Source organism: Dendropsophus ebraccatus, chromosome 3, assembly GCF_027789765.1.
Source record: "Dendropsophus ebraccatus isolate aDenEbr1 chromosome 3, aDenEbr1.pat, whole genome shotgun sequence".
Lineage (NCBI taxonomy): Eukaryota > Metazoa > Chordata > Amphibia > Anura > Hylidae > Dendropsophus > Dendropsophus ebraccatus.
Window position 1 is genome coordinate 31,547,219 of NC_091456.1, and position 22,595 is coordinate 31,569,813.

Genomic DNA, 22,595 nt, shown 5'->3' on the forward strand with positions numbered 1-22,595 from the left:
CTCTAGGCCATGGTCGTTTGGCACAGGGCTACAAGTTTAACAGTTGTTTTTTCGGACAATAACTGCATCACCTGCCGAGTGGACCCCAGGACAGAGCTTGGATTAAAAACGGCTATCTGACGGTGCAAGCAGTTTTGGGCGGTTCCTAGATAAGTACATAGAGCATAGTTCAACCAGAAATACTAGTAGTAGCTTTCCTTTTGGATGTAATAGAAAAGGCTTCATTATTAAGCTAGGTTCTTATTATGTAAAAATAATGTCCGCCTTTCATAACAACGGCAGTCATTGTTCAAATAACAGCCGTTATTTCAAAAACAACAGACTTTTTTGCACAATGACATCCCTTATTATTAAACTCCATTCCGCCGTCCATTCATTCTTTGGGCAGACAGCGGAATCTGCCTGTGCACAGAATGGAGTCTATGGCACAGACGGAGATGTGACTGGGGGCGAGCGGCGGAATCCGCGGTGGGCAATCCGCCCGGGTTCCATAGTGCACACATACACTAATAAAGGGAATCTCTCAGCTCTATATCACGCTCATAGCTGTGGACATGGGCAAGTAGATGTTAGGATATGTTCATACTAAGTCTTAAAAAAAAAAAAGAAGAAAAGGTGTACATATAAAAAAAAAAAAAATAACGTAAAATATTGCCAATTTCTAATTGAAGTCAATGGAAAATAATGGAATGAAGGCCGCCCAATACACATGGGGGGACATTTATTAAGTACAGCCTTTTTTGCGCCGGGCTTAAAAATGTCCCAGCAGCGCCAAAGGTTTGTTGATTTATTTAGAGGCGCAGTGTGCGCGGAGTGAAACCTACACCAGCTCAGAGCTGGTGTTGTTTTCCTTGTCATTTTACAGTGAGAAAAATGATAAATTCAGCGAGTCCACACCCCAATGTTTTCACGTTATTTTCACCGTTCTTTGTATTAAATTGAATAGACTTTTCCATTAAAAACACACCCAAAGGCCATCAGTCCACCTGAACTAGAATATTGTTCCAGTAACAATGACTGCTAAAACATGCTAAACTACGGACGTTATTTGATACTCAAAACAACGGCCATTGATTTGAGTATCAAACAATGGCCAGAAAAAAACTTCATACATAGCCTTAGCGGGGATAAAACAAAGAGTACATATCTGTTAGCTGATAGATGTTTGAAAAGTTATAAAATCATGTTTTTCTTCTGCATAACAACCTTGAAAGAGCATGTATCACCCAGATTTTCTTTTATTAATTCGAGTTACTAACAGTTTTTATTTTATTTCAATCTGTTACTGACTTTTTTTTATTTCACTTTTTGTACATTGTTATGGGCGCTGCCATCTTGCCTGAGCTGTTTTTACCAGCATTCAGTCACATGTGTAACAGCCAAACTCATGGACATAGACAACAATAGACAGAGTCTGTTCCCTTGAGGTGAATGTAAAATATTACTGCGCGTACTCTGTTACTGGGAGCTGCTATTGTCTCCTCAATTTACTGGTGTCAGACACTGCTGCAATGCTGTACAGATCACTTTACAGCAGTCTCCTATCACTACAGAACAGGAAGTCTCAGCCCCAGTGGTGAGAATGAAAACTGCAAGTTTTCAGGATTACTTTATAAATAGATAGAAAATGGAAAATTTGAAAAAAAACTCACAAACAATTCTTAAAACATATATTAACATGAAAACATTAGGCCATTCCTGATGACACATTCCTAGAACCTAAAGCATAAAAAGCACTTTGTAAACTAGTATTTCCAATTACAAGAGTGGAAGCAATAAAGGCCCTGGCTGCTTGTTTAATATCTCTTGTAAGTCTATAGTCTGGTGTTTTCATGAAATAAATCAAACTTTTATTGATTACCTGTCTTTTTCAGTCAAAATGAACTTCTCAAAATGCAGGTGTAATTTCTGTCCACCTGGAGCATCTATTGTCCATGCACAGAAGAGATTGTTGCTATAGTTGCTTGGGAAGTTTGGAGATAAAACTCTTCCTACGGTGGCATTCTGCGTCCTCCCTCCACAAGGAGCTACAGAAAAACACAAAAATACATTAAACTTAACAACAATACATACGTAATAAACGTATCTATTTCCCCAAGTAGTGACTGTAGGCAAATGTGCGTGGCCTGTCAAGGAAAACATTCTACTTAGTAATGTTATGTGCCGCCATATGGTGCCTACAGACATATTTTTATGGACTCTGACAGAAGAAAAAACCTTTGTATACTTCTGTGTAAATTCTAAGCCATATGAAGGTGTAGTAGAGCACCATACACTTCAGTGCCATTTTATGGCTCAGTAAGGCCTGTAGGAGGACCGGATACGCACTCATCTCAAACCTGTTTACTGATGGTCGATTTGGTCGATTTTGCTCATTTTTTGTCAAAGTTCTATTTATGAACCAGTATTCGATGGGTGAATATTTTTTCGATGCAATTTTTTTAAAAAAATCTGCCTGTTTTGAGTATTCACCCAATAGCGCCCAATTTATCATTTGCAACTTTTTAAAAAAACCGCACAACCAGGTGCAGGCCTACATCTGGTAAATACCAGGTGAATATGGCAAAATTTTTGCAACTTTTTGGTGACTTTTTCATTAGATACATTATCTATGGCAGTGCTACAAATTAATAAATCAGGCACGAGATATTGGAACAAAATATACACTAATTCTCAAAGTCACACACATTAGACTCCTGCCCCCCTAAATGCTTCCTAAGTCTCTTTACAATATATGATTTCCAATGTGATTTAACTCCTTCATGTCAGCAATACATATGTATATTTTCCTATTGCCAATGCCCTGGGCAGTTGGAATGCGCATATATGTTCCTGCTGTTAAAGGGTTTTAATGTATGTGTGGGGTCGCTCCGTCAGCTATGAGCACCCAGCTCATTAACCTCTTAAATAGCTCTCAAATCTATAGCAGTCGTGGAGTTTATGGAAGTAAAGCAATGGCTGCAGGGGTCCCAATCATTTCCTCTGACAGGCAGGGAAATTATCTGTCCTGTTGGATTGGTGATCTCCTCATAGAGTCTGCCCTAAATCAGAGGCATAGCATTGATCAGTATATTCAATCTAATGATTGCAGATGTAAACCCTCTTTAAAAAAAAGAAAAAAGCTTTCCCCAATAAAGATTTAAATGACCCCCTTTCTCATAATACAAAAAAATACGTAAAAATAAATAATAAATTAACTTTTTTCGTAGCGCGTGGGATTGTCTATCTATTAAAATATAACAATATTGTTCCCACATGGTGAACAGCAGAACAACAGATCTGATGAAGCATGCATGCGCGCGAAACAGCCGTAATAGCCTGTACTGACGAGTGTTTGGCGTGACATGAATTTGCCTACTGGATTTTAAGTTCTGTTAATGAAATAAAGACTATATACAAGTAGGGTGAGTGCCCTCAATCTTATACCTTCGTTGTGAATATTTTATAAATATATTACAGTATTTAGATAGTGGCTAAACATAGCCCTGTGCCCGTATTGATAAAGCTGTCCCACTTTGTTCCCTACTGTAGGAACAGCAATTACTGGCTATTGCACAGATTTCTGGGATCCATAATAAATCAAGCATTACTTGTCGGACCATATATCCACAAGGCTGCCATAGGTGTTTTCTTCTGCGAGCTTCTAGAGGTGATCTATTAGGCTCACACTGCAACGTGAGATTTTTGGAGGCAGTTCCATAATGCATTATAGGACGTCTAACATGGTGGAGAGAAGGTAAGTATCCATAGACACTGTGAAAGTATTGGTTAACCCGATGTTCAGTATTCTGCTTGGAGATTGATAATCTGCAGACATTGCCTTTTATTATGTGGAGCTAATTATGTGTGTATGTGTTGGGTACTAAAACAGGGTGAACCACCTAAAGACCTTAGCTTAGGAGCGCAGCAATATAGTAAACCTAGTAAATACCAACAAAAATGTTTCTGCACGTTTTATTCTTGGACGCTGGCAGACTACTCACTTATACATTATGCTGAGGCTGTGGCATTGCCTGGCCTCAACTTTTCTACTTCCAGCTATAAACTCAGCTGAAATGCTAAGGACTGGCTCAATGTGCAGGTAAACCTTAGGACAACAGACTCATTGTAGCTCCCTCCTCTTCTCCACTTGACAAGCATCAGTGTCCTAAATCCCTGTAAACCCTTAAGCCTGGTGCTTTTGCTTTCCCTTAAAGGAGAAGTCCGGCCATAAAAAGTTTTGTCAGGTGGCAGGGGAGAAAATGACCATCATTGATTTCTTACTGAGATGCGCCGCCTGACCGACACCAAGACACCCGCCGGAAGGCATTTCCCCCCCGAATGTGATGACGTCACGACTTGGGTGAAAATGCCCGTCCCAGCTGATTGGCTGAGCGGGCTGTCTATCAGTGACTGCAGCGCTGTCTTGCCCCAGTCCCTGACTGGCTGAGAGGGCTGTCAATTAGCTGGGTCTTGATTTTAGCTAAGCATAAGTTAGCATTGTTTATTCCCTCTCCCCCCCACCCCGTGCCCCTGGTGTTTGGTGTCAATTGCTTGCAGCCGGACTTTGACAATTACTATTTACATCACAGTTTATATATACAAATCCCAATAGAACCCACCTACAAGTTTTGTTTCTTGTATTTTTGTGTTTGTTTAAACTTGCTCAATATTAATTTAACAGGCTCTCGATTCAATGGCCGTGTTGAAAAACATACCTATGCAGACAGGCTCTTTATCGCTCCATCGTGGTTTTGAAGCATTGATGCATGTAAGATTTCTGGAACCTTCCAACTCATATCCCATATTACAATGAAAATGGGCTGTTCCTCCAGCATGAAGATCCACGACAGTTACCTCTCCATAATCCGGCCTTCGAGGGAAACTGCAGCTCAGCATGAAAACTAAGGAAAAATAATATTTATTGTATTTTTCACCATCTATTGTATACATATCATTTTTAGGCAGCTGTACTGTTATGATTGATATAATATCATAAATCAAGAGGCTCTTACAGTTAAAGGATTATTAGTACACCTTGAAGCTATGTTCACACAACGTCTAAATGACGGACGCTTTTATTGAACAAACATCATTTAATGGCGACTAAAAGTTATTTGTCATTATATGAAGGCCGTTGAATGGCCATCATCTTTACATTGTGTGAACATAGCCTGATGGTGTTTTGACAACCAGATGAACATAAAGGGGTTTTCCACTTAAAGCTGACTTGTCCCCATCCACAGGAGATCACGGATGTCCAACCTCTGCTCCCCCTGTTGATCTTCAGATCGGCCACCAGCTCCTTTGTTTTGAATATAGCCACAGGTCGGCACATGACCCGCGGCTCTATTCTTTCTCTATGGAGCCGCCAGAAAGAACTGAGTGCTGTACTCATCTCTCACCGGTGGCCTCATTCATTTTCTATGGAGCCGCCAGAGAGAGCTGAGTACAGCCTGTGCCAACTTGTAGCTGTATTCAAAACAAAGGAGATCGCTGAGGGGTAAGGACGTGATCTCTTACTTGTCCCCTATTCTGTGAATAGGGGACAAGTTACTTTTCAGTGGAAAGCCCCTTTAAAGGAGCTACCAAAACCTACAACACTCTGTTCATCAGAATCTAAGACCCAAATTAGATCAGAATCTGTTACCCCACCAGCGCCTGGCACATGGCTGAATGGACTTGGCTTTCCAGCACTGAGCAGAGTGACGGATGCTGAAGATCAGCTCCACGTGAACTGATACAGATGGATTCTGATGTATTTAACAAGCTTATTCCTAGTTGTAAAGGGTCTGATTGCTGTGTGCTTCTAGGTGACTATCGGACAGGAAATACTGTGCGTTGTAAAATATCTCCCCCCATAAACACAAGGTTGCAACCTTTGGCTGCTTATTTATGAATGTTATTAGAAACCATAAATTGGTTACTGTAGTTAACATATGTTCTGGAGGATCTGAAATTAATTGAATGCTTCTTTTCTTAGAACATAGGCTCAGTCTGACGTCCCTTTAGTGATTTTATTAAGACAACGTATATCCAGCAATTGCTCGCTCTCATGCTATTATGGGAAAGGCTTCCTATATAATGACTTCCCCATAATAACCATGCAGCACTCCAGAGAAGTCCCAAGGGACACACATACCCTGACAATCGTATAGATAGACTCTGTTTATAGCAATCTATATTTTCTCAGTTTAATGACTTTGATTTGAAAACTGAAGTGCTTACAAGTTTGGAGGTTGGTACAGATATAAAGGTTTTGAATTAGCTTTATTATTGCTGTAACATGGGGACAATTCTTTGAGTTAATTCTAAAGTAACAACCAATATGCTGGCACTTCCCGTTTTGCTAAAATAAAAGCTGCCAAAACAAACAAGGAAATGCCAATACCTTTTAATATACACCGAATGGTCATCTTATTAGAGAAAAATATCTGATACTATGTTGAACCCTTGGTCTTCAGATCACCTATGCAATTCATTGTTAAATAGAATGTACGTGGGGGATTTATCAAGACCGGCATACTTGTACACCGGTCTTAAATTAGGCCACGCCTTCTTTTCCTCGGCCGGACTCACTAAGTAAATTTGGATTATGATTGGATTATTATCAGGCGTAAATCATGCTAAATGAGGCACGGGAAGATGCCACATCTACTCCCTGCCTTGCCTTCTCCATGGTGTACGCCCCTGTCTGACACTTCATGGATATCACCTGAGGTGTTGAAATAGTTCTTTAGTAATGGCCCATAAATTATCTTCTCCCAGAGATTTTATATAGATTTAAGGTCTTGGGACTGGGAAGGACAGGGAAGCAAGGAAAATTCTCTGTCACATTCCCGGGACCAATCCTTGTAAAGAATAAAATCTGGACGCCCCTTAGTATCCCAGGTTAGAAGAGTCTTTAATGTTTTTCTGCTAATAAAGGCTGTTCAGCTTTGGGACTACTAATGAGTTCCAGGATTATGTTCTTCGTGCACTGTAACCAGCCAAATGCCGACCTTTACTGCTATTAGTATGACCTTTGTGGCGTGGTGCATTGTCCAGCTGCCATAAAGCAATGAACTTAAGGCAGCATTACATGGCACAGACAGCGAGCGAGGAGGAGCGGGAGGGGCTGCCCAAACGATCCTTAGATTGTTCAGCTGCCCATTGAACTCAGCGGCAGTCTGCCTATTACACAGATTGACGTAATCGAGATCTTTCAGTATATTGAAAGTCGACAATCAGTCGACATTATGCATAATTTCTGATTGTTGCCTTTGAACATTTGCTATTACACTATTATCGGCCTGAACGGTTGTAATCATTTAGTGTAATTGGGCCTTTAGTCCACTACAGTGCTTAGCCTTATTGTCCAACCATCCATTCACAGATATTAGAGGTTCTAGAAGGTACCATACACATTAATCCCAAGACCATTCCACCACCTTCACCAGCCTGGACTGTTGACCATTGATGGTAAGGGTCCATTGATTCATACAGTTTGTGTTAAATTATGACTCTTCTATCAGCATGGTGCATCAGAAATCTAGATTCATCTTTGCACTACTCATGTGTTTTTTTGCCTACATTCCCTTATGTCTTATGACTTTCTGTTTCCCATAACAGCAATGGCAGTCAAGTTGGTTTTCTGCCATTATAGCCCATCTGTGCTAGATAGAACAATTCTTCCTTTGGTCCTTTTTGTCAATGAGTTCCTTATGTCCATAAAATCTCCTTTCACTGGATTGTTTTCCTTGAACACCCTATTTTTGTATACTCTTAACACCGCTGAACGAGAAAACCTTACAAGCTTGGCAGCACTTGAAATACTAGTCTACAACCAGAAGCTGTTGCTCATTCAAAGTCACTCAGATCACTCAATTTCGCCATTCCAATGTGGATTCACACTGAAACCCATCCAAATAAATCATTGTAACTTCATATATACTATTATATGACCATGTACAGTATATGGTTTGTGTAGAAATTCTATTTTAACCTGCTAGTAGGACTTAAAGGGGTTACACAGTGCTCTCTGCTGCCACCCCTGTCTGAGACAGGAACTATACAGAGCAGGAGAGATTTTCTATGGGGATTTGCGACTGCTCTGGACAGTTCCTGTCTCGCGGCACTTCTTGCTTCCTGTTTCCTATTTTTTTTCTCAGAAAGTGAAAAACACCCAGGCCATTTAAGCCCTCACAGAGAGAAGGCAGTCATGTGACTCATAGACACATTGAGCCGTGACTCTCTGTACTGGCCGGATTTCCTGTGTTTAGTCAGTTTTTTTCAACCAGCACAAGTCAGAAAATCTGCCTTCAGGAGACTGGACCTGGATTTCTGGTAAGTACAGCTTTGTTTTACAGCATGATAACAAAAATAATAATGAATGTATATTGCAAACTTGCTTTATTTCACATCTACTGTTGATTTAGATTTTTAAATGTTACAACAACAGTGACATTTTAAGCCAGATATACATACAAGATAGCTGCACCTTAAACCATAAACATACATGCTTGGCACGACAGAGGGTAGCTGTTTTTATGTCAAAGGAACAACAGAATTGATTAAGTTGAAATCTAACATGTGCTTCTTCCTTTTCCCACTGCTACACTCGTTACATTAGATCATTTGCGATTCTGACAAAACCATTGGGTTGGGCCACCTTTTGCCCAGTAATCAAAGTTATCTATATCTCTCTGGCATCAGACTTTTCAGGTTCTACAAAGCATAAACACAACTTTTTTGTGATATATGCTGTATGTACAGATCTACTTTTTTGTGCGTTTTCAGCATATTTCCCAAATACACTGTATGTTTGTTACGTTCTCTAAAGAAAAGGCTCTCGCTTCTTAAAAGACATTTTTTTTTTCGTGATTCGCTCTAGAGGATGAAAATTCAACTTTCATCTAATCAAACAAAACCAACACATGGGAAATGAATATACACAGATGGTTTGGCTTTTCAAAACAAAATGCTGTCGCTTCTTAAGGGCTTTAAAAAAATATCTAAGCTCACTATACATCTCTATATAGAGAATTAATGCAGTCATCTGCAAGCGGAATTTTCTTTGTTATTTGTTTGCTTGAACACTATTCACATCAGCATTTTGTTAGCCAATCAATATGTTAGATTAACTGCATAAACTTGGAATGGAATGGAGCTATATAGATTGGGTGTCCATTGACACTGTAAGAATCAAATGGCTGTTAGAATCTTTCAAACCTTTTAAGTTGCTGCCTCAATTAATTAAAAGTATTTATATTTATAGGTTGTACCATAAAGGACTGATAGATCGGGTCCCCCGCCTACTGGGAGAATAGACAGTGGCTGGAGTGAAATGGAGAAGAGTCAACACACAGCCTTGGTCAATGAAGTCTATGTTAGGGCCCTGTTACATGCACCGATGGGCAATGTAAACAAGCATCGATCTTGTAGAACATTTGTATGGCCGCACATCTCCTATTAGAGCCCCATTACACAGGCGACTACGGCCCGACCATTTAAGTAAACGAGTGCCTATTGGCTAGATCAGTGCTCGTTTACTGGACCTATTAGATGACCTGCTAATCGTGCAGTAAGGACTGCGTTGTCTATGCAGCCCTTCCCCAAACACCTGACACCTTACCTCTCCCTGCTCCCGGTCTTCTCTCCTGTGCTGCACAGCTGAAGAGAAGACCGGGAACGGGAAGAGGTAAAGTGACAGGTGTTTGGGGAATTGTCGGCTGTGCATCGTTGTCTCTATTACACAGAGCAGTAATAGGTCGAATCGACAACATTCGGCTGATTATCGATCCATGTTATAAAGCCCTTACTTAGAGAGAAGTGCAGCTATAAAAAGATGACTTTATAGTGAGTCGATCATTGGCTAATTGCTGGCCCTATTGCACAGGGTTATATTGACCAAAAAGGCCAATACTCACTCTGTGTAATGTGGTCCTTAATCATGGAAATAACTTCTACTTACAAGACAGATATATCTGGGTTTTGTAGATGTCTCTGTTAAATACGCATCCATTAAGTAATTCAAGTAATCATATGTCTACAAATACGGGTAAATGCTTACTTTGATAATGCAGTTGAAAGGTCCCAATTGTATCATCTTGGAATGTTTTGAAGTAAACTGAAAGGCTATTGGTTGGACTTCGGATCACTTGACCCTCAACCAGAAGAGTTTCATTTGCCAAGACCACAAGACCATCCTCACTTATACCTCGAATAGACAGGTGCTCTCCTTCCGATAGGTTTACACTTTTAACCTAAAAGAAGGAAATACTTTGTTAGTAATGTACTGTGAGAAAATCAAACACACAATAGTTGCACATAGGATTTAGCCACTTTACACGTTTTCCACGTTGTAGATTTTAACCCCTCACAGACAGGGTCCTCTAAAAAACATAATACCAATGATAATAACTATGATCCGTACACCATAATTTCTATTAAAAAAAGAAATTCTGAGTTAGTATTGTGCATTCATACCAACATTCCTTTTTTACTTGTGGGAGTGTTGGAAGAAAAGATGTCTGGTAGGGGCCCTTACAAAGCTGCTTTAGATTGCCTTGTGATTTGTAGCCATAGTGTCCCCTCTATATCTGCAAAAACTGGAGTAGGAAACTAAAGGTGGCCATACACCATTATTAACTGGTGGCCGAACGGTTCTTTGCCCATCAGTTACCTTTCCCACTCGCTGTCCGCCCTCCCCATACACAGGAACCTTCAGCACACCTGAGTGTTCCTTTATTCTTTATGGAGAGGGGTAAGTTGCAGCCAGAGTGCTCTGCATGCTGCTTATTTCTCCCATAACAAAGGGGTCGGGAAGTGATTTACCATCACACTCGACCCCTATCTCCACCAACATAATCTTTTAGTTGTCGTTCAGGAGACCTCCATACATCTTATACTGGCGGCTAAACTTACCACGAATGGCAGCTATGGCTGACGAAAGTATAAAGTGTATGGAGACCTTAAGTAGGTAGAATAATAACACAAAGTAAAAGTTTCCCTGCTAACCTTGCTTGGTTGTGCAGTAAGCACAACTATTGTAATGGCTTAAAAGTATAGATGCATGATCTCTACAGGTCACCATGTCAAAGAGAAACTTGACATTGACTGGGCTTTATGAACCCAGGGGATGAATACAAGAATATTTTTCGGTATGAAATAAAGTTGTTCGTAATGCTGATTTGATTCCTCCACCATATTGGATTGTTAAAATATTCACATCGGACCTGAGGTGTCTCCGTTTCCTCTTTACCTTTATTCGTTTTGCCCAATAAGGTCTCCGCTAAGTCACACCATGGACACTCTGACATTACTGAAAGGTGTAGTCCTGTTTGTGAAGCAGCATAAACGGACATCTCACATACAACTGCAATCTTTGACTGTCTATACACAGCAGAGGTTTTGATGGTCTCCTTACAGGTTGGGCCATTTCCTGGAGGGATATCTTGCTAGTCCTGTGTTTAGAGACTCTCAAGCGACGCTGTATGGACTCTTTTTGCATATTGGTATTTCCCAGGGGGCAATGCACCTAGGTGTGCACTGTGTTGAGCGCTTTCACTAACAGCTGTAATCTTTAGCTGGTCTCCCTGAGATTAGTGATTGTTTTATGATGGTGGTCTACAAGACTTGGCTCCGTCTCTTGGCTAGGTCCTCCCTTCGGAGATATCTGGCTAGTCCTGTGTTTCAAGACCCTAAACTGAGGCTTTTTTTGCATTTTTAAGTAGAGAGTACAGAACATCCAGTTGTAATTCAGTATACATTATGCATTTAGAAATGTGTCTCAAACACAGGTTGAGTTCTATGAAGTAATGATACTTAGGTTACCTTCTATATGTAATAATGGCACTAAAATATATTATTCTCCTATTATTCGGAAAATGTACTTTTGAGAATTTATCATTTTTCATTACCATTATTATCATACAGATAAGTACCTACAGTAGCATTTTCCATCAGAGTGCCAGTCAAGTGGAAACTGGGTCCTAATGAAAAGACCAAAGAACCATTATAACAATTCTCCAAGAAAACCTCATTAGAATGACATGAAATCTCATTCCATTATCATCAAGAGAATTGAGTTACAGGAGTTCATTCTTCTCATCGGCAGCAAGCTGGAGATACTTTCCTACACCTATCTTGATGTAAAATGTGACAAAACTACCGATATCACATACTTTAGAAGAAAAATATTTTATGAAATTAGTTATATTGTCAGAATACTGGAATGCTCGTTTCTACAAATAACAAGACAGATTTTACTACATTCAGCCAAGACACTGTCTAGCTTTAAAATAAATTCATCATCTTATTTTTATTTTATTTGTGCTTTATTTCCCTATTATTTTCTATTCTTTATTGTTTTCTTCCTTTTTGTTTGCTTTCTGGCTGCAGTTTATCTCTCCCAAAACAAAGGGTTTGGGCAGGGATTTTCCATCATGCCTAACCACTATCTCCACTGACATCATCTGTTGGTGGACAGGATGGGAGATGGTGGTGCACAGACTGTACTACTACTGTACTGTATATGCACTCCAGCAGTCTTATACAGTACAGGTTGGGAGATGGTGGTGCACTGCCTGTACTACTACTGTACTGTATATGCACTAAAGCAGTCTTATACAGTACAGGTTGGGAGATGGTGGGGTACTGACTGTACTACTACTGTACTGTACATGCACTCCAGCAGTCTTATACAGTACAGGATGGGAGATGGTGGTGCACTGACTGTACTACTACTGTACTGTATATGCACAACAGCAGTCTTATACAGTACAGGATGGGAGATAGTGGTGCACTGACTGTACTACTACTGTACTGTATATGCACTCCAGCAGTCTTATACAGTACAGGATGGGAGATGGTGGTGCACTGACTGTACTACTACTGTACTGTATATGCACTCCAGCAGTCAGCAGTACTGTACAGGATGGGAGATGGTGGTACACTGAGTGTATTACTACTGTACTGTATATGCACTCCTGCAATCTTACACAGCACTGTACAGGATGGGAGATGGTGGTGCACTGACTGTACTACTACTGTACTGTATATGCACTCCAGCAGTCTTATACAGTACAGGATGGGAGATGGTGGTGCACTGACTGTACTACTACTGTACTGTATATGCACAACAGCAGTCTTATACAGTACTGTACAGGATGGGAGATGGTGCACTGACTGTACTACTACTGTACTGTATATGCACTCCATCAGTCTTATACAGTACTGTTCTGTATGTGAAGCCTCACCACTGCTAAACTCACCAGGTACAACCCACGATCGCAAAAACATTCAGATACCGAGCAAAGTTTGAATTCTGAACATTACTTTCAGGTAAATTTTCGTTTGAATACCGCGGTATTACTGCACTTAAAGATTGGGTGCCCGAAAAGTGTTTGAGAAGCAAGCAAGAGTTTGAGAACCAAAGCAAATTTTCCTTAAAAAAACGAGTTCCAAGCAGTTTGAGAACTGAGGTACCACTGTATCTATCTATCTATCTATCTATCTATCTATCTATCTATCTATCTATCTATCTATCTATCTTAGTCCAAAAGTAGGTGGACAGTATGTGTAATAGGGTTATGAAGGGGGAGAGTAATCAAACATGGTGTAAAGTGAAACTGGCTCAGTTGCCCCTAGCAACCAATCAGATTCCACCTTTCATTTTCCAAAGAGTCTGTGAGGAATGAAAGGTGGAATCTGATTGGTTACTAGGGGCAACTGAGCCAGTTTCACTTTACACCATGTTTGATTACTCTCCCCCTTCATAACCCTATTACACATACCGTCCACCTACTTTTGGACCACCATATGTATATATATATATATATATATATATATATATATATATATATATAAACAATCGGTTATTTTCCAATTATACATAATCCATCACTTTTGCCAAAGGCTTTCCCATTCATCTGTGAATACACAGCGCGTCATCATAGAAATACAATTTCTACCGAGCTTGCCGGAGAGTTTACATATAATGTTTTGAAAACACAATTTACAAGACTATTCAAGCGGAAAATATTTCAGATAAACTAGGGAAGTATATATAAGAATGATACAAAAAAATAACCTCCTACACAGCGGGAACTTTGTCATAAATGCTATTGAGTTATTTTGTAGCTTATTGTTTTCTTCCTTTTGTGTTGTGTTTGCATTTGTCAGTTGTCAGCTAACAGCGGAGCTTTATACATTTCCCATAACTTAACTCTGCTACATTAGTATTTTTCTTGGGAAAACACTCTCGGTTCAGGAAATCGGATGACAATTCTGTGTTTATTTTCATCAACAACCTATATAATACTGGATTTTACATTATAGGTGACCTCAACAGAATTGTCATACAAATATTGACAAATAATAATGGATACAAGATCAATTTGGTTGGAAAAAAAATTCTAACAGGGCTGGGGGAAAGAACATGCAAGGGGTTCTCCGGTTAAAACATACTTGTCCCCTATCCACAGGATGTACTTGTCTGACCTCCGTACCTCCTGGCGATCTCCAGATCGGCCCCTGGCTTCTATGTTTTGAATAGAGCTGTGGGTCGGCACGTAAACCGTGGCTCTATTCATTCTCTATGGAGCTGCCGGCAGGGGCGTAGCTAGGATTCAAGGCCCCCCCCTGTGATGTGGCCAAAAAATAGAATCTCTTGTAGCCAGAGGCAGAATCCTGGCTGCAGCCAAAAGAGTGACTGGCAGAGCAGAGAGACAATGTCTGCTTGCTATTACAGTCCACTGTTTTTACCTATAAGGGCCCATTAGGAGCCCTTATTATTAAATACATAGGTGCAGGAGCAGACTACCTTCTGCTTAACCCCTTATGTACTGTAGTGTGTAAGTGACCAAAAGTTCAGAAGACAAGGAGATATCTGCTGGTGCACTGATAACCCCTGACCTCTGTACAGAGCTCTGCACATTTTCTTACTTGGTAGCTGGTGAATAGAGGTCAGAGGTTATCAGTGCAGTGAAGCAGAGATCTCTGTCTTCTGCTTGTTAACCCTTTTTTGTGTTGCAGCATGTAAGTAAACATTGGGTCACTTACACACTGCAGTACATAAGGGGTTAAGCAGAAGGACACATGCTCTTACCTACTTCCCCGGGCCCCCCTCCTGCATGGGCCCCATAGCAACTGTCTACCCTGCCTCTATGGTAGCTACACCACTGGCTGCCGGAGAGAACTGAGTACAGCACTTGGCTCTTTCCTCCCGGCCTATGTTCCTGCAAAGCTTGTTCATACATTAATAAAAGTGTATTTTATGGTGAATGCCGTGAAGATTTTTTTTTATTCTGGAATATATGGACTTAATGACAGCCGAGCAGCGCTTACACCGTATGGCTGAGAGTAGTGTCATTGCTAAGCTAAAAGCCGTGTGCTGGGACTTGTAGTACCGGTGACTGTCTGGACTCAGGACTCGGCTCCTTCCACCTGCTCCATAGAAAATGAATAGATCCGCAGGTCACATGCCGACCCGTGGCTTTATTCAAAACGAAGGAGCCAGGGCACCAATCTGGGGATTGCCAGGGGGTATAGAGGTCAGACAAGTGGATCCTGTGGATAGAGGACAAGTATGTTTAAATCGGAAAACCCCTTTAAGTCAAAAGCAGTTAAGGAAAATAATTCACAGCACACTAGCAGCTATCCCTATCCCAGATCATATAGAACTTTCTATGCTTTTCAGAGTCATTTTGATTTTATTAAACCTACAGTGACCACCAGTAAAAGTATGAAAACCTTTATTGACAAACAAACAAAATCCCTATGCTGCCCATCCTCTTATATTCACATAAACCGCTAAAAAAATGATGTAGAGACAGCTTCACATGATATGTAATAATACTGTGTAAACAATCAGGAAGCATCGGCAACAAAACCAGAATATGGGATGAATATCAACTGCCAGGGGCACAGTGTTAGCTAAATCTTGACCGCAACGCGCATTTTAAACAATCGCAACGAGCTTCTGTCCGTCCATGATGCAGTGCTATTACAAGCCTGACGCACATGGTATTTCCGTCAGTCTTTTTTCAACCAAAATCAGGAGTGGGGCTGACAGGGCAAAATTATAATGGAAAGATTGGCACAGTTTCTGTGTTTTCGACCCACTCCTGGTTTTGATTGGAAAAAGACTGACCAAAAGACTGATGGAAATAATATGTGTGAACATTGCCTTATTGTGAAAATTCTCTGCATTTTAACCTGAGAGTTAGTCCTGACCACATCAGTATAAACATATTGGGGCAGAATTGCTGTTTATTCCTTAGACAGTGTATACTTGAATTAGACAAAATAAAAATTCGCCAAATTTATGACAATGTATCATGCGGTAGATAAATCTGGTGCTTTTACACTGTATATTTTAAGTTTATATCTTCTATTGTTTGCTGTTTAAACTAAAATGTTACACCACAATTTTGGTGCAATTTTTTTTGTTCAGGATTGCATGCAATCCCCGCTTCTTTCCCATGAACCCACATTCTTTGCTATAAGCTACACTCTATACCAGTCATGTCAAACTCTACTACTACTACTATAAACTACTATAAACTACTCTACTACTGCTACTATAAACAAGACTATGGGGGAGGGCTGGCTACTATATAAGAGACTATGGGGGTGGGCTGGCTACTATATAAGAGACTATGGGGGAGAGCTGGCTACTATATAAGAGACTATGGGAAAGGGCTGGCTACTATATAAAAGACTATGGGGGAGGGCTGGCTAATATATGAGACTACTAGGGAGGGCTGTCTACTATATAAGAGACTATGGGGGAGGGCTGGCTATTATATAAGACTACAGGGGAGAGCTGGCTACTATATAAGAGACTACAGGGGAGGGCTGGATACTATAGAAGAGACTATGGGGCGTGGCTACTAAATGAGACTACTGGGGAGGGCTGGCTACTATATAAGAGACTAAGGGGGCTGGCTACTATATAAGAGACTATGGGGAGGACTGGCTACTATATAAGAGACTATGAGGGAGGACTGGCTACTATATAAGAGACTATAAAAGAGTCTATATTAGACACTAGGGGGGAGGGCTGGCTACTATATGAGACTATGGGGGAGGACTGGCTATTATATAAGACTACAGGGGAGAGTTGGCTACTATATGAGACTATTGGAGACTAGGAGACTAGACTGTAGGAGACTAGTGGGGGAGGGCTTGCTACTGTAGGAGACTTTTGGGGAGGGCTGGCTACTATAGGAGACTATTTTGGAGGGCTGGCTACTATAGGAGACTATTTTGGAGGGCTGGCTACTATAGGAGACTATTTTGGAGGGCTGGCTACTACTGTATATAGGACATATGGGGGGCTGGCTACTATTTGGGCACTTATTTGGGCACTACTGGGAGGGCTGGCTACTATGTTGGGCAATTTTGGTTGGGTTGGCTACTACATGGGGGGGGCTATTACATGGGTTTGGGTTTAATCATATTATAGCAATTTATCATGTAATTTATCATAGTGCACAGTGCTGGGAGACGCACACCACTGACAGTGCCAGGACCGCCCCATTTTCGGTTCAATAATTATCAAGGTTGGCCCGCGACTTCATCCAATTTTTTAATTTTGGCCCATTGTGTATGAGTTTAACACCACTGCTCTACACTCTGGGCCACATGTATCATCCGGCGAACGGATGATTTTCGGCGGAAAGTGCCGATTTGCGTATTTTTTTATTCGCAAATGGCCGATTTGCGAATAAAATATTCGCAAATCGGCACTTTCCGCCGAGTACGCCAGGGGGGCGGAAAGGGGGCGTGCAGTGGGCGGAACAGAGGGCGCGGACTCAGAGTCCGCGCGATTTACCATCCGTTCCGCCCAAATGTACGCCGAAAACCTACTCCAGTCCTCAGCTGGCGTAGGTTTTCGGCGGTGCGCAGCGGCGCGCACGGGATTTATGTAGAGGCAGTCCGCCGGAGCTGCGGGGGCATTTATAAGTCCGGCGTAAAAAAACGCCGGACTTAATAAATGCCACCCTCTGTGTCTAGTGAGAATCAAAAGTGTCTAAAAGACATAATAAATGTGGCATAAATTGTGAAAGCAAGCTTTTAAGTGCAAAAGACTAGATGAACCTTTTTCGTCCGACAGTCTTCCATGTTTCTAATTTGCTCCAGAATTCTGGAAATGCAGCAGTGAATCTGGCCCTCTGTACAGGTCTCCAATAAGAGACAATAATATTCCTTTACATTCTGATATTTTATCTATCTCAACAGTTAAAGAGCCTAGATGAAGCATTGCTCTTTACTTATAATGACTGTCAAAGTCTACAGTCAAAAGAATCATAGCAGGTTCCATAACAAGATTTATCTAGGGAATAGACCAGCTCTCGGATGGGTATCACATAATGAGAATGACAGTATGCTTGTGCTATTACCTCTGATATTGAGAAAATGGCCTTTTCAGTATCTCAAAGGGGATGAGCCCCGTTTGAATTCCATCTAATTTCTACAAACCATTTGAATAAATTATTTTGTATTCAGTTCCAAAAAGTCATTATATAAGAAACTCTCAGTGTCCTTCTGAAATTATAATTCTCACCGCTCCAACAAGTAACCATGAAAGCTGCTGCAATTTTTTTCCCCATCCACTTTCTTATTCTGTCTAAGGTATATATATATATATATATATATATATATATCTTTGAAATCAGCTCCCCTGCAAAATACACTTCAGACAGCAGAGGGTGTATATGGGAAAGTGTATGGATCATTGGTGGCCAGATAGTGTCCGTGTCCATAAGCAAGTAGTTATAAATGTGAGAGATCTACCACTCATGTTCATGGTTAAAAGCTACAAACTAATATGGTGCTCACCAACGTGTTTCATGCAGGTGTGCTTATTCATGGTGTAATCATGGTATAACAGTATTAAATGCACATTGGCAAAATGTGTTGGTAATCATGGTGTTAATTTGTAGCTTTTAACCATGACAAGAAATATTGTTAGGATTAGAGATGAGACAACATTTAAAAATTTCAGTTTGCCAAACTTTGAAGAAAAGTTCAGGTTCATCCGAACCGTACAGTGTTTAGCATTAAAACAATACTTACCTGCCTGCTCTCCCCCATTGTCCTCCACTAATCACAGTCGCCTCCATTTCCTGGTCGTGGCACTGTCCCATCTCAGTCAGTCAGTGACCGGCTGAGCAGGCTGTCACTCATTTCTCAGGAGTGACAGCCTACTCAGTCAATCACAGGCCATGGTGCTGATCCTTCTTAGTCAGTTATTGGCTGAGCAGGCTAAAGGCAACTATGATCAATGGGGGACACTGGAGACTGGCACAAGGACACTGGGGGAGTATGGTCATGGAGCTTTTTTGTATTCTATGTGCATCCACCATCTTTAAAAACTTTTTATGAACTTTGAAAAAAGATTAGTTCTGTATCGAACCAGACTTTTTGAATGTTAATCGGTTCATGAAGTTCGGTTTGCTCATCTCTAGTTAGGATTTTATTGTAATTTCCTTTTGGAGTGCAGGATCTCTCAAGAGCTTGTCTGATTCTTGAAATAAGATTGCAAGCACATGATGATCATCATACAGAACAGGGAAATCAAGCTAAGCTATCGGTATACCCTCCTTCTTTTTTTATTTCCCTATATATTTGACTCAGTGATGTACCTGCCACACAACTTTACTATATTCTTTAAAAGAGAGTCCAACTTGTGCATATTTTTCCTATTCGGTGGTGCAGTAGAAATGAACCAATTTTCTCCTGATGAATCATCTACTTTCTGCAAAATAAGCCTGTGATCTAGATAGATATCTACTGATTCTGCTAACATGTGCAAGGAGTGATAGGGGATTAATTATCAGGTATCTCAGGATAATAGCTCATCCATATCACAGATGGTGTACGACTCTGGAGGCCTTTGCACAGTGAACACTTGAACAGAGAATCCAGCACTTACAAGGAAATCCTCAGAAGTGTCGCTTTTCTCTTTGATTACACATGAATCATTGGGTGACCATTTGCCTCTTCAGGTCATGTGAACGGAATACTAAGTAGTGCAGGACACTATGGTTATTCTTCTGTTGTAGGTCAGAACATTAAACTACATTTTATGGCATAGGGGATTATAAGTACATGGAGGGATTATGTGATCTGTTTATTTAAGGTGTCATGAGAAATATTATTTTTGGCCCTATATTGGTGGCTTAGTGGTATACCTACTTTTTCCTTGCAGTGCAAAATAGCAATTATACCTCTCGAGCAAAGAGATGTCCCTTCAAGTCAAGTTTCACTCAATCAAGGAGTCTTAGAACATTGACTGGGGATTTTATGCTAAGCCAATCTCTCTCTCTAAAAAAAGATTTTCTATCTACAGACAGCTGTTTTGGGGTTTTTGCCCCTCTTCAGTTGCTCTCCTTAGAGTTAGTATCCTTTTGACCCAATGTCGATAGACCTCTCACTAGCCAGCCAACACCCTGCTCTGCATTGAAGAGGGGCAACAACCCCGAAACAGCTGTCTGCAGATAGGAAATCTTTCCTTTTGGAGAGATTGTTTGGCGTGGCATAAAATCCCCAGTCAATGTTCTAAGACTCCTAGATTGTGTGAGACTTGACTTCTCTTTGCTCAAGAGGTGTGAGAGCTTTATTACATATCCTTTCTTCCCAGAATTCTCAGTGGAGCATCAGTGGTCTAAAAGTCTCTATACGTCCTTATGACGAACTGTCCTTAAGGAGAGTTAGTATCCCTTTGACCAAGGACAACAAAATTCAAAGAGTTTGTTTTCTCCCCATGTTTGTGTGGGTTTCCTCCCACACTCCAAAAATACAGATACAGTAGGTATATCTGGAATTTATTCTCAATAGAAGTGACAACGGCACTAACCAAGATATCAGCGACATGGATGCTTTATTTCAGGAAGATACAAACAACAATAGCAGCTGCATTCCAATAGTAAGAGTGATGATCGTTTTGCGCTTTCACGCTATTGGCTTACATACCTCTGCCTTTTCTTTTTAAAATTACATCTGTAATTACCATCATTTTAATTGAAGTCAATGGAATGATGGTGGCCCATTGCACATAGTGCATTTGAAAATTTATGTTTCTGGCAATTATTCACAGATGATTTTTGCAAACATCAGACGTTACTTTTTGGTTGTTTGCAAACAGTTTTTTTCACCACCCTTTCACTGTCTTTACTATTAAATTCAATGGGCCTTCACAAAAAAAACACACCCTAAACTAGAATAATGTACCAACAGCCATCACTATAATGACGGGTGTACAAAATGCGAAATGACTGACGTCATGTGGAACTCAAAATGACGGACGTCATTTTAGAAAATAAAAAACGGAAATAAAAATGTCTCGTGAACATAGACTATAGTGTACAGTGCAATTGTATGACAAGTATTCTTTGAAAGTGCCCACTTGGGTACCACTTGGGCATTGGTGCGGGAACATAAGAAAGATTTAACAAGTGAGTAACTCCTCCCGCATGTTGAAAGACCATAATCAGCCGATATTGTACATGTTGGCTGATCGTGGCCTTTTAACATGTCCGATTACACTAAACAATTATCGTCCTGAACAGCCAGGAATCTGCCAAGTAAGGGTATGTTCACACTGAGTAATATAGGCAGAATCCCGTCTGTCTCAGTGTCTCTATGGGATGGCTTACGTGCCTCCACTCCTGCCGCTCTCCACTCAAAGAATTCACATATAAATTCTTTCAGCTGAGAGCAAAGGAAGCGGAGGCAGTTGTGTCATCCTAAATAGAGAGTGCGTGACACTGAGGCAGACGGGATTCCACGGCGGAGCAAAAAATGGATGGAAAAACAGATGCATTTGTGTGCATTTATTTTGATCCGTTTTTCACTTACATTACATTTTTTTTTTTTTTAAAGGAAAACAGATCAAAATGGATGCACACAAATGCGTCAGTTTTTACATCTGTTTTTTGCAAAAACGGATGAAAAAATGGATTGCAAAAACGTAGTGTGTGAACCCGGCCTAAGGCCAATAATCGTTTAATCTAATAGGGCCTTAAGGGTCTCTGATTAACGATAAATAATTGCTAACAAGCGCTTTTGTAAACAACCTGAAACCGTTGGCCATAACACAAAGAATGATAGTCATTAGTTACAATCGTAATTAGGATTGTTACTATGATTGTTTATTCCTTCGGGTCTCAGCAAACAAACAAATGATGTGTACATACACTAAAAGATTAAGGAAGATAAAAATATTTTATGGTCAGTTCAAAAGAGGCGATCAATGACACACAAACAAACTTTCGTTCGATCGCTGCTTGCATACAGTATACACCGAAAGATTATTGCTTAGATTCAAATGATATAATGATTTTTTTGCGTGATAATCGCTTTAAGGCCGAGTTTACACTATCTATAACACAGACCGTTCTGTGACAGGGCCGTGTCACCGAACGGTCGTTGTCAGTGAAGTTCATCCCGGCCGGCTAAATGAACTTCATTTCTTCTTAATTGGGATGCGGGTGCATTTCGGTGTGCCTGCATTCCAAATTAACCATAGCCGACGATAAAAAGTTCAGCTCCGGCGTCAGTCTTGTGTGGCCGCTTTAGAATGAATAGCGGCCGCACAAAATTGACATGTCAGTTTTCGGTGCGGCCAT

At 40.6% G+C, this 22,595-nt stretch overlaps 1 protein-coding gene across 1 annotated transcript in view; it reads right to left on the reverse strand.

Annotated features, from left to right (window-relative positions):
* SEZ6L (seizure related 6 homolog like) overlaps positions 1-22,595 on the reverse strand; it is a 339,967-nt gene that overhangs the window by 72,435 nt on the left and 244,937 nt on the right. The window contains exons 4-6 of the mRNA XM_069961326.1: positions 10,031-10,223; positions 4,698-4,883; positions 1,862-2,027 (exon numbers count right to left, since the gene is read on the reverse strand). Of these exons, the coding sequence (XP_069817427.1) occupies positions 1,862-2,027; positions 4,698-4,883; positions 10,031-10,223 (545 nt within the window). The remainder of the gene's footprint in view (positions 1-1,861; positions 2,028-4,697; positions 4,884-10,030; positions 10,224-22,595) is intronic.